The 12,658-nt window shown below is 48.4% G+C and overlaps 5 protein-coding genes across 5 annotated transcripts; 3 read left to right on the top strand and 2 right to left on the bottom strand.

Moving 5' to 3' along the window:
* Window positions 1-328: 328 nt before the first annotated feature.
* N7455_011706 (Atg14 domain-containing protein) lies at window positions 329-1,986 on the top strand (the record flags this gene model as incomplete). The annotated part of the gene is made up of 2 exons (XM_065606737.1): window positions 329-956; window positions 1,022-1,986. The coding sequence occupies 2 exons, from the start codon at window positions 329-331 to the stop codon at window positions 1,984-1,986; spliced, it is 1,593 nt and encodes a 530-aa protein (XP_065459903.1).
* A 378-nt stretch (window positions 1,987-2,364) lies between these two features.
* On the top strand, window positions 2,365-3,870 carry N7455_011705 (putative ZIP family zinc transporter; the record flags this gene model as incomplete). The annotated part of the gene is made up of 3 exons (XM_065606736.1): window positions 2,365-2,410; window positions 2,466-2,645; window positions 2,708-3,870. 3 exons carry the CDS (start codon window positions 2,365-2,367, stop codon window positions 3,868-3,870), a joined length of 1,389 nt encoding a protein of 462 aa, XP_065459902.1.
* Window positions 3,871-4,760: 890 nt separating this feature from the next.
* Window positions 4,761-6,202, bottom strand: erg10B (acetyl-CoA C-acetyltransferase; the record flags this gene model as incomplete). The annotated part of the gene is made up of 5 exons (XM_040960372.1): window positions 4,761-5,276; window positions 5,342-5,834; window positions 5,892-5,967; window positions 6,027-6,076; window positions 6,138-6,202. 5 exons carry the CDS (start codon window positions 6,200-6,202, stop codon window positions 4,761-4,763), a joined length of 1,200 nt encoding a protein of 399 aa, XP_040809151.1.
* Window positions 6,203-6,491: 289 nt separating this feature from the next.
* N7455_011703 (U5 snRNP component Snu114, putative) lies at window positions 6,492-9,656 on the top strand (the record flags this gene model as incomplete). Its single annotated transcript, XM_040960399.2, has 4 exons — window positions 6,492-6,511; window positions 6,574-6,713; window positions 6,775-9,003; window positions 9,094-9,656. 4 exons carry the CDS (start codon window positions 6,492-6,494, stop codon window positions 9,654-9,656), a joined length of 2,952 nt encoding a protein of 983 aa, XP_040809160.2.
* A 97-nt stretch (window positions 9,657-9,753) lies between these two features.
* Window positions 9,754-10,661, bottom strand: N7455_011702 (iron-sulfur cluster assembly protein CIA2). The gene is made up of 2 exons (XM_040960395.2): window positions 10,411-10,661; window positions 9,754-10,316 (listed from the first exon to the last, which is right to left on the bottom strand). Exons 1-2 carry the CDS (start codon window positions 10,619-10,621, stop codon window positions 9,943-9,945), a joined length of 585 nt encoding a protein of 194 aa, XP_040809143.1. The 5' UTR covers window positions 10,622-10,661; the 3' UTR covers window positions 9,754-9,942.
* Between the last annotated feature and the right edge of the window lie 1,997 nt (window positions 10,662-12,658).

The following is a 12,658-nucleotide window of genomic DNA, read 5'->3' as shown; positions in this document are numbered from 1 at the left end:
TCCCAAATGAGCGATAAGATTGCGATAACGGAGTGTCAGGTGACGTCGACAAGTGCATGTGCACATCATCCCGTCTTGTCTTTTCTTTTCTTCTCTTCCCTCCTCTAAAGAAAGATTGGCTAAAGGTGATGTCTTGAGGCCGGTCATATCCTTTATATCAACATATTATTTGAGTCATGTGGGATTTGCATCTCTTTGATGACCCCTTCTCACTCCTCTATATGGTTCTCGGCGACTCAAGTAGCTCCCATAATTATCCTGGAACGCAACATGGAAATGCCCCTTACGCTCCCAAAGAACAGCTGAAAATTAAATCGAATTGTCTGCGATGAGCTGTTCTATATGCTCACGTGCCCCTCATTCCCGCCTTTCTTTCCACTGTCCGACATGTGCTCGCAATCAGCTATATCAACTACGAATCGACAGCACGCAAGTTCTTCTAGACAAAGAAGTCCTTGGGAAGCAAATCGAGACCGCTGTGACATGTGGTAGCTCCTGGGATAAGCTTTTCCCGCATGAACAAGAGCTGCTCGATACGGACAAAGCTTGCTCTCCTCGCTGGGTCCTCCAAACGATAAGCACTCGACATGCAGTGTCTTTGGCAAAGAGAGAATTGGCTTCCCATCAGCTCGAGGCTTTGAAATTAGAGGTCGAAGCCAAAAAGACCGAGATTGCCAAGCGAAAGGAGGCCCTAGTACGCAGACGGTCAGATGCTGAATCTGCCAAATTTCAACTAGAAGAGCGGGAAACTGGAATCCTGGCGGGCGTTCAAAATACCAGCAAACGAGTGGAACACGTTTGGCATTCTCTCCATAGCAAAACGGCGGAGTCACGTATTTATCTTTGTCGAGAAGTCGCCAATCTATATGGCCTGCGGAAGGCTACGAAGAAGGGCCAAGGTCGGGAGACATATGTGCTTGGATGTGGTTTTATCGTTGACTTGAGGGATATGAATGGTAAGTTTTCACTATCACTTCTAAGCAGTTGTTCATCTCGTGGCATACTAACAGGGCGGGTACAGGTATTCCACATGAACAGATATCCACGTCCTTTTCTAACATCGCTCATCTTTTGATCATTGTCTCGCACTATCTTTCCTTGAGACTTCCCGCCGAAATTACACTGCCTCACAAAAACTATCCTGTGCCTACGATCTACACCCTCTCAGCATCATATCGCTCGCGCAACGGTCACGATGGAGCTGATTACCAGGCATCATCCAGTCCAGCTGCATCAAGGACAGTGGACCCGCGCACCTACACACCACACCCACGGCCTCTCTTCATTGATAAGCCACTACCCCGGTTAGCGAAGGAGGATCCCGCAACATATGCCTTCTTTCTTGAAGGGGCCACCCTCCTGGCATGGAATGTTGCATGGTTATGTCGAACTCAAGGGATAAACCTCTCATCAGACTCCTGGGAGGAAGTCTGCGATATCGGGAAGAGCTTGTGGCAACTGCTAGTTGCTCCGCCAGCCCATCCTTCAACTTTGATGCGAGCCTTTGCCGGTCGAGACACGCAGGCACAAATGAAATCTGCCGAAGACTCTCCCAGAACCACGATTCAGCGGACAACATCTTTTCCCATGTTGGGTCACTATTCTCATGGCACGGCGCATTCTTTCCTGGGAGCATCGGAAGGAGTTGAATTCATGCGAATGTGGAAACTCCCAACCCCAACCAAGATTGTGGATAAACTGAAGTCCAATCTTCTAGGGGAAATGGCCAGTGCGGAATGGGAATTGTTAGAAGAAAAAGAATGGGATGATACGGCCATAGAGTCCCCTCGGCCATCTGTTTCGCAAAGCCCCAAGGAGGTTGCCCCGGGCTCTCAATCCGGATCGGTGGAAAGAGACAACAGAACTTCACAAACACGTTCTGGGAGGACTCCAGGCCATGAGAATGCCTCTTCCCCGCGGCCCAAAGGTACCAAAGGTACCAAAGGATGGACTAAGGTAGCAGGTAGAGGTCATGGATCAGTGTAATATTTATTCCGTCTATTACATCTCCCCGAGGTCACTTCAATAAATCACAGGACTCGTATTGCCCACGTGGGAGGGGCCTTCCAAGGCTTGGGAGGTCTTCAGCATGACTAAGCGAAGGGGGTGGCCGGAGTCAAGACTCACTTTATCATGTGTCCGAACAAACCACCCTGGTCTGGCCTTGTTATTTTGTTGGGTTCTGTTTTTAAGATAATACTTATACTTGTGATATTAGCTTCCTAGCTGATTTATCATTTTGTGCAATCTCATCTTTGTCTTAACTCAATTGCGTGACTTTCCGTTCCCCGGCCTACAAACATTCATTCCCCTCTCCAACTGGGGATGTAGTTACAGCTCAACAGGTTTGAGACGATAACAAAAATGCAGAATGCCCAAGACTGGCAGACTGCAAATGATTTACCCTCAGGTTAGCAATCTCTACGAATTGATTCATGAGCTATTTCTAACTATCTTGCGAGCAGACTTGAAGCGTGCCCTCTCCGCAATTTCAGAAATCCCCGATGCTCTCTTGCGAGCAGAACTCCTTCGGCGCGATGGAGCTTCAGATGACACGCCGGCATGCGGATCCAAACAGCGGGGGGCCTATAACACTGCGTTGCATGTTATGGCACTGTTCCTCATCCTTGGGCTGAGTACATTCGGTATGCACTGGCTTCTCTCAGATCTCTCAAGTTGACCACTGCTAATGTTGAAACTGCAATAGCTTGCTCTTTTCCGGTTCTAGCGCGCCGTTTCCCTCGTCTTCCGATCCCCCGTCGGTTCCTCTTTATATCGAGACATTTTGGAACAGGTGTATTGATTGCGACGGCATTCGTCCATCTGCTCCCCACAGCATTTGTCTCTCTGACTGATCCATGTCTCCCTCGATTTTGGAGTCAAACATATCGTGCCATGCCAGGGTTTGTTGCAATGATATCGGTCTTTGCAGTCGTTATTGTGGAAATGTTCTTCGCGATGAAAGGTGCAAAGCATGTGCATGGAAGCGAATATGATAATCTCATTGGCGAGGTTGGGCATGACTCAAGCAGTGATGGGGGAAATCCAGATCTCGATTACTCGAGGCTAGAGGCCCGGCAGGTTTCGGATAATATCAATCTAGGTAGTATGGGGCACAACTCCAAGTTGCGAACGACAAGAGCTTCCGGTTCGTCCCATGAATCGGACCGTCTTCGCCTGGCGAACTCATCACCGGATAAAGAGGACGATGGGGATGACCTTGATGGGCTGGATGACTACATGGACGACGACGGACTCATCAGTGGACAGGCAGCCCATTCTGCGCAGTCACAGTCTGTCCACCAGCATCGATCCCGTACGAGCGAAAGCCACCGACAGCAGACTGAGACAGAAGGGCCGATCCAGAATCCACAACGTCAGCTTCTGCAATGCCTCCTCTTAGAAGCTGGAATTTTGTTTCACAGCATCTTTATCGGCATGGCGCTTAGTGTTGCGACTGGCACTTCCTTTGTCGTCCTGTTGATTGCAATCAGTTTTCATCAGACCTTTGAAGGTTTCGCCCTGGGGTCTCGGATCGCGTCGCTCATCCCAGATCTCTTTGCACCGAATTCCATGAAACCATGGCTCATGTCACTGGCGTACGGAACGACAACCCCCTTTGGTCAAGCTATTGGTTTGGTTCTACACAATTTCTACGATCCTGCCAGCGCAACAGGTCTGCTGATGGTTGGCATCACCAATGCCATTAGCAGTGGTCTTTTGCTCTTCGCGGGTCTAGTGGAACTCCTTGCCGAGGACTTCTTGAGTGAATCAAGTTATGAGACCCTCAAGGGCAGACGACGTGTTGAGGCTTGTGTGTCTGTTGCCTGCGGTGCTCTCCTCATGGCATTCGTCGGAGCCTTTGCTTGAAAGCATTAATTATTGGGGATTATCGGTTATAATGTCTGATAGATTTAACGAAGCGAGCGGTCTTTCCTTTCTCTAAAAGTGTACCAAATTTAATACTCTTCATTTCAGGAATTAATTGTGGATATGTGGATATATACTAGATCTCCGGGAGGTTCTCATGAAACACATGAAACACATGAAATCCACTTGGGGGGACTTTGGTTAGATTTGGGTCTTTTTTTTACTAAAAGTTCGACTCACTAAAAGTTGACATAGAATCGGTTACCTATACTCCGTATGGAGTACTGATATTGCAACCGTAATCCACAAATAGCGGAGGTCCAGGAATTATGTACTTATACACTTATATATAGTAGTCACTCTGCCCAGGTAAGAAGCCCCGGAGTATAACCTCGATAGCCTAATATCATCCACATGTCCATACCATCTAGGACCTCAGCCATGAGACCTAAAACCGAAAAGACAACGAGAACATTGAGACAGCTAAGACCTCCTAAAATCGGTTCTAGGGAGAGGAATATGAACAAATGGTGCCGCCCAGGATTCCCGTAACCAATGAGTCGAAATATGGATGGTAATAGAATACGAGAGAGGGCCTTAACGTTGAAATGCTGGAAGATCGGCCCTCAAAGCTGACTTGGTCTTCATCTGAGACCAATGTGAAGCAACAAGTGGAAAGCAGGATATAAACACACAAGGATATCTCATTAGCTATTCTAGATACCGAGAAAATGGTACTGATACTGCGAATATTCGTCGCTGCAGGATGGGGTATGTCTGCAGAAAACCACCGAGTATCTTCCCCGTCAAAAATGAACTTGGTATTTCACATGCAAAGATCGAAGGTCGTTTCACATCTCCGTTTTTTTTTCGTTAACAGAGTTTACTCTTTAAATGGACTCAATTACCAGGGCACTAGCACCGCCGCCACCGTTACAGATGCCGACGCAGCCAAGCTTGCCACCCTTGGCGCTTAAGACACCGAGGAGGGTAGACACAATACGGGCACCACTGGCACCGAGAGGGTGTCCAATGGCGACTGCACCGCCGTGGATGTTGACCTTGTCCTCGGAGAGACCGAGGAGCTTCAGATTGGCAAGAGCCACAACACTGAAGGCCTCGTTGATCTCAAAGGCATCGATGGAGTCCTGGGTCACACCGGCGTGCTTGAGGGCCTTGGGGATAGCCAAAGCAGGAGCAGTGGTGAACTTGCTAGGCTTATGCGCAGCATCACCCCAACCCAGGATCTTGGCAATAGGCTTGAGGCCGAGCTCCTTCACCTTAGCCTCGGAAACCAAGACAACGGCGGCAGAACCGTCGTTCAGGGGCGAAGAGTTGGGAGCGGTCACGGTTCCAGTGCCGGGGATGAAGGCGGGCTTCATGGCGCGGAGCTTCTCGGGGTTGAGCTATAAGCGAGGAATGGTCAGTCAAAAGTCACAATACCCTAATGCAGAAAAGAAGCGGTACTCACGTTCTTGGGCTCATCATCTTGGGAAACAGTCACACCAGGCTTGCCACGGAAACCGGGGATTTCAATAGGGGCAATCTCGTAGTCGAAAGCACCGGCCTTCTGGGCAGCCTGGGCCTTCTCATAGCTGCGGATAGCATAGTCATCCTGTTGGGCACGGTTGAAGCCATGCTCCTCGGCGCATTCCTCGGCCGCAACACCCATAAGATCCTGTTTGCCGTAGGCATCAGTCAAACCATCCTTCTGGATACCGTCAACCAGGGTCTGGCTGCCAAACTTGGTACCGCTGCGAGAGGTTTGCAGGTAGTGAGGGGTGTTCGACATGGACTCAGCTCCACCAGCGACAACAACATCGGCATTTCCGGTCATGATAGTCTGGGCACCGAGGATGATGGCCTTCAGGCCAGAAGCGCAGACCTTGTTGACAGTGGTGCAGACGGTAGATTCGCTAAGACCAGCACCGATGGCGCACTGTCTGGCGGGGTTCTGTCCAACACTATAAACGAAAATATCAGTCTCAATTGCAGTATAAAATGTAGCAAAGACAACTTACCCAGCAGACAAGACGTTACCGAAGAAGACCTCTTCGACATCAGAGGCATTGATGCCCTCAGCCCGTTCGACAGCAGCTACAAATTATTATTAGCATTGAAGATGGGTGCGGTATAGTTTGGGTGATATTTTGTACCCTTGATGGCATGTGCACCAAGCTGGGGAGCAGTCAAGCTGGAGAGAGAGCTATAGTAACCAATGTCAGATTAGTCTTCAGGGGGAAAAAGAAGAATACAGGAATGCTCACCCCAGGAAAGAGCCCACGGGAGTACGGGCAGTCGAAACAATGTAGACGGGAGGAAGAGAAGACATGGTTAAAAAAAAAGGGGGGGGGTGGAAGTAGATGAGATACAATGAATATACAGAGAGAATAGAGAGAAGTAAAGAAAGAAGCAAGAGATCAAAGAGGGAGGGGCATCTATAAGAGTAAATTGTATGAGTGGGGAGTGAGGAGCTGTACGGTGTAGGCACGAGTACTCAGAAAAGACGCTCGGACCAAGTGAAAGTTGAGATCCTCAACTTCTCCGGCATCACGCGTTTGGAGCTACTGGTCCCTCTTTTTTTTTTTTTTACCACACGTTCACGTTCTCTGTAATTCATTATGGATGACCTCTATGATGAGTATGTCGTTTTTTTCTTCTTTTAAAACCCTCTAAATCCATGACCTTGCTAATTGTGCCTAGGTTTGGTAACTACATTGGTGATGCGGAATCCGACGAGGAGCATCATGAAGATGTCCAACCTCAAGCCTTCAAGTTCGATGAGGCGTTCGATGATGAAGAAGAGGAGGAAGTTAATGATCAACAGTTGATGGAAGTCGATGGTATGTCGACATGTCTTATTCACAGTCTGCAATCTTGCTAATATCGCATCTTCTTCCGCAGAGGGTCCTTCGAATGCGGTCATATTGCACGAAGACAAGCAATACTACCCTAGCGCACAACAAACCTATGGCGAGGATGTCGAAACTATGGTCCAGGAGGAAGATGCCCAGCCATTATCAGAGCCCATCATTGCCCCCGTCCAGCAGAAGAAATTTGCGATTGCAGAGACCGAACTCCCACCCGTACACTTCTCTCGGGAGTTCATGTCCGATCTGCTGAACTTCCCATCACAGATAAGGAATATTGCAATCGTCGGTCACCTGCACCATGGAAAGACTGCTTTCATGGATATGTTGGTCAAACAGACGCACGACCTAACAGAGCGACTGGAGAAGCGCACAGGGCGGAAGAGAGAAGAACAACTGCGATACACCGATGTTCATTTCCTAGAGAGAGAGCGCGGTCTCTCAATCAAGTCGGCACCGATGAGTCTCGTTCTCCCAAGCACCAAAGGCAAATCTCACCTGCTCAACCTCCTTGATACCCCCGGGCACGTGAATTTTGTCGATGAGGTGGCTGCCTCTATCCGCCTAGCTGATGGTGTGGTCCTGGTTGTGGATGTTGTGGAAGGTGTTCAGGCCAACACTGAGCAAATTATCAAGCACGCAGTATTGGAAGATCTCCCCTTGACCTTAGTCGTCAACAAGATGGATCGCCTCATTCTTGAGCTCAAGCTTCCTCCCAATGATGCCTACTTCAAGTTGAAGCATGTGATCGAAGAGGTCAATACGATTATCGAGAACATTTTGCCAGGGCAAGGCGAACGACGACGACTGAGCCCCGAAAAGGGCAATGTTGGATTCGCCTCAAGCTCGATGAACTGGTGCTTCACATTGCAGTCATTTGCCCGAATGTACGCAGACAACTACCCGAGCTTGGACTCGACAGAATTTGCTGCGCGACTTTGGGGAGACATCTTCTACAATCCCCAGAGCCGAAAGTTCACACGCAAAGGAGTGGAGGAGAACGCGAAGCGGTCATTCGTCAAGTTTGTCTTGGAGCCGATCTACAAGCTCTACTCTCACACACTAAGCGAAAGCCCCGAGGATTTGAAACAGACTCTGGCTAGCGTTGGCGTCAACTTGAAGCCATCTCAACTCAAGACCGATGCTAAGGAGTTACTCAGTCTAGTCTGCGAGAAATTCTTTGGACCAGCCACTGGCTTTGTGGACATGGTTGTTCAGCACGTTCCTTCCCCGGTGGAAGGTGCCCAGAGAATATTGGAGCGATACTACACTGGGCCTGTGGATACCAAGGTTGGAGCCTCAATGGTCGCTTGTGATCAAGACGGACCTCTGGTTATCCATGTCACCAAACTCTTCAGCAGTACCGACGCCGGAAGCTTCTACTCCTTCGGAAGAATTATGAGTGGCACAGCGCGGCCAGGTCAGCAGGTCCGTGTTCTCGGCGAGGGCTACACGCCAGAAGATGAGGAAGACATGGTGGTAGCAACCATCTCCGACACGTGGATTGCGGAAACGCGTTACAACATCTCGACCAACGGTGTCCCTGCCGGAAACTGGGTTCTTCTGGGTGGCGTCGACAACTCCATTGTCAAGACTGCGACGTTGATGCCTCTGAAACTCGAAGATGACGAGGAGGCGTACATCTTCCGCCCGATTCGGCACATGACTGAATCAGTGTTTAAAGTTGCCGTTGAGCCGGTCAATCCATCAGAACTCCCCAAAATGTTGGATGGATTGCGGAAAATCAACAAGAGCTACCCCCTCATCTCCACCAAGGTTGAGGAATCTGGCGAGCATGTGGTTCTAGGAACTGGCGAGCTATACATGGACTGTGTGCTCCATGACCTCCGAAAACTATACTCGGAGATGGAGATCAAGGTCTCCGACCCCGTTACACGCTTCTGTGAGACCGTGGTGGAAACCTCTGCCATCATGTGCTACTCAATCACTCCGAATAAGAAGAATAAAATCACCATGATTGCGGAGCCTTTAGATGATGGGATTGCAGAGGATATTGAAAGTGGTAAAGTCAGTATCAAGGACCCTATTCGGAAGGTTGCTCGATACTTTGAGGACAATTATGATTGGGATAAGCTTGCAGCGCGAAGCATCTGGGCGTTTGGACCGGATGAAATGGGCCCCAATATTCTTCAAGATGACACTTTACCCTCTCAGGTGGATAAGAAGCTTCTCGGTACTGTTAGGGACTCTATCACCCAAGGCTTCAGCTGGGGTACACGGGAAGGCCCTCTTTGCGAAGAACGTAAGTTTTTTTTAACTCCCTCCCCTCTTATCCTCCAATGATCTCGCAGTTTCGGCGCAGATGATGAATGTGATGCTAATTGAAGTTCAGCTATTCGAAACACAAAGTTCAGACTCACAGATGTGTCCCTGGCCGATCAGGCTATCTACCGCGGTGGAGGCCAGATCATCCCTACAGCCCGTCGTGCTGTATACTCATCGTTCCTTATGGCATCCCCGCGTCTCATGGAGCCGATCTATTCTGTCACAATGACAGGACCTGCAGACTCTGTGGCTTCGGTGTACACGGTCTTGTCCCGCCGAAGAGGTCACGTCCTGTCAGATGGTCCCATTGCAGGAACGCCGCTTTACTCCGTACGTGGTTTGATCCCAGTGATTGACTCGTTTGGATTTGAGACCGATCTCCGCATTCACACCCAAGGTCAAGCTATGGTAAATCTTGCGTTTGATAAGTGGAGTGTGGTTCCCGGTGATCCCCTGGACCGTGATGTCAAGCTTAAGCCCTTGGAGATGGCCCCTGCCATGGCCACGGCCCGGGACTTTGTCTTGAAAACACGGAGACGCAAGGGTCTGGCCGAAGATGTTACTGTGAGTAAATTCTTGGAGCCGGAACTTTGGAAGGGTTTGAAGGAAAGTGGTGTGCTGGACTCATGATCTCAAACTTTTCACTACACATGTACGCAAAAATAGGGTTGGCTACAGGCGAAGGGGAGTCCTTTGGTCCGGTGTCAACAATCTTAAGTGGTAGGAAAGTTCATATGTACTTTTTAATACTCATTTCAAATGCAAGTCATTCAAACTCTAGAGAGTTGTTCGTCGTAGGCGGTCGTCACACACACACGAGAGGGCCTGGTCTATTTGCCGGTGATAGGTACCTGGGTATTTTGCATCACCAATGCAATCAGACCCCGCTTATAGTACAAAGTGAGGGTTTGAAATTTCAGTGGCAAGTCTCCATCATTTTGGCAATGACCCCCATCAACGCGCCATTCTCCAAGGCCGCGGCAACCCGCTCCTTATCGGCGAGCTGCTTATTGACTTCATCTCCGGTACTGTGTGTACCTTCCTTGATACGCACATCCATTCGGAATCTTGAGGGGAGAGACTGTTCCAAACGAACGCGGACGCCAAGACCAATGACGGTTGCCAGACTGCAGTGAGTGATGGTAGGTGTGATAAGCACGGTGACGGTTTGCAGAGGTGAATCAGGGACGTCGGGAAGTGTTGGCTTGATCGCAATATCTGGGAGAGATACCACGGCTAATTCACCGAGGGAGATGGGGTGTTCCGGGTCGGAGATCGACGAGATGAGATCTGATCATTTTAGTGTACTGAGCTAGGCAATCATCTCCGGGGATATATGGGACTTCTTTTTCCCCCCCTCTAGAGATGCATGAGAGAGCCTTACCATATATTTCCTGTTCATCAATGGGCTCCTCCAGCAAGTTGTCATCCTCTGAGTCCGATGACGGGGCACTCTCGAAGTCTACTGGGGCGAGGGGAAGGGCGGATGTGAAGATACCAGCATATTCGGACTTGCGAGTGGTGGTGGGTCGCAACCGCGTGGGGAGATCAGCAGCGTTGAGGATCGTGGGGTTTGAATTTTGCACTTCCGCCATGATGGAATAGGGGGGGGGGGGGGGTACAAGGACCAGGGTAGAGAGTGTAGTCACAGGGTATGTGGTCAAGTGTGGCCAAGATGAGGGGGAGGAAAATTGCGATAACGTTTATCAGGTTCACGTGCAAGTCCTCGGTAAGGACTCCGTACGGAGTACGGAGTAGTACAGATATGTATATATGTATTATATATATTATATTATATTAATAGTATTACATGTATATACTTATAGAATTATATATGCAGTTATCCCCCCTAATAGTAGGGATATTATTAATCAGTCTATACCTAACTAGTTAACTAGTTACCTAGGTACCTAGGTACTATCTCATAATCGGACTAAGCTTAACTCCGTACGTTCTCCGTATGTAACCTGACAATCCCAGCGGCTCGGGATGATCGACAAGCCGAGTTTAAAATCGTTTTTTTTTTTTTTCTTTTTTTTTTTTTTTTTTTGTCCGAAGTCTCCCCGGCAATTTTGACCTAATTCTTCAAGGTTTCGTAGAACGTGTCTTTTCCGAATACGGAGTAATTGAGTTTCAAACTACTTTAGAGTGGAATTTGTATATATTTTTGACATGATTCTATGAGTTATAGATATACTCCGTACATCATACAATACATACATACATATGTAGTATGTACTCCCTGTACTCCGTATAACTCCATACTTCCCTCTCCATCTAAATACCTATATACATAATAATAATCATAATAATCATAGCATAAAACTCATGGGTTGCCTAGGTAGGTACTACTGATTCACTAAGGTAACAGTATCACTCTTAAGTGGAGACATTCTCATCCCTTATTCACCAACTACTATAGAACCCGACCTTATATATACACCTACGTTGTATGTTTTTACTCAAAAATCAACTGGAATAATTCCTTGATGGTTCTAGAATCGATCTAGGAATAGATCTCAATCTAATATAAGATAATAATATAGAAAATCACCAATATATCCGGATCGCCCCTCCACCGGCAAATCCACAACAGCGGGCGCTATTGGATCCTCTTCCACACTTGGCAGTACCTCCCACCCCTCAGCTTCGGATCTTCCCTCTCTCTCTCTTTCTCTCCCTCTCTCACACAAGCTCTAATTTTTCCCCTTTTCTTCTTTTTCTTCCCCTCTCCCAAAGATTCTTAAATTACAGCTCATTCGCCAATGTCTCCATGTCTCCACTTATGATGGGTTGCTCTTCCTAATGCTTCGCGCTTCTTTCACATCTTCTCTCCCAATTGAGATGCAATGCGCCAGGCTCGTTGATTCGAATGTGGAGTACTTTGCAACATTGATATTGATGGATATGCACCCGAAACCCTCCTACTTGCCCGAATTGTAAGCAGCTACCTTTGGCGCACTCTCCATATCTTATGCGAACTTGTTTAATCTAAATTATATGTGTGGGAACCGATGCTAATTCGCCTTGTACTTATTACAGCAATCAACTATCTATCCACCACATCCATTCGAGCTCCAAGACAACCTGATTTTCGTTCTGTGTCTAGCCTAGCGCAGTTGATATACATTGCATTCGGTTTGCCGAGAGCGCAAATCTTCCAATCCACAGCCGCCTTACAAAACACCTGCACGTTTGGGGACCTTTGCGACTTCTGCCGATCAAATTTCCAGAGCCTCGGCAAGTTGGTCGTTGCCTTTGGACAACCTGGGGTCATTGAAAACGTCTCCAATCCTTGATGCGACCATAACCGTTGTCGGTTCCCGATTAATCTGCTTGGCCCTCGAGACTACTGCGGCATCCCACGATCCCGCATTTGCTCTTCATTCATCCTTATCGTCGCTCGGCGCAGTTGAATCACTCGCGACAAATCCCCTTCTCGCGGAGCGAGGTTTGACCTCTGCCTTCTCTTCTACACACCGACAAACGTCCTTCAATTTCCCGAGGCAGGTCCTTGTGGATAGAACTTCCAGAACAGTCTTTTTTTCTTCTTCTTTCTTTCCTTTTTTTGATACCCTGATAGTCGCTGAGTTACCTCTACCGTCACACTTTACGCCGTTTTCCAAACCCGA

The sequence above is a fragment of the Penicillium solitum genome (genome assembly GCF_028829755.1).
Source record: "Penicillium solitum strain IBT 25940 chromosome Unknown utg000009l_segment0_segment0, whole genome shotgun sequence".
Classification (NCBI taxonomy): domain Eukaryota; kingdom Fungi; phylum Ascomycota; class Eurotiomycetes; order Eurotiales; family Aspergillaceae; genus Penicillium; species Penicillium solitum.
The sequence above is the reverse complement of the archived record's forward strand: the minus strand, read 5'-3'. Positions and strand labels throughout refer to the sequence as shown.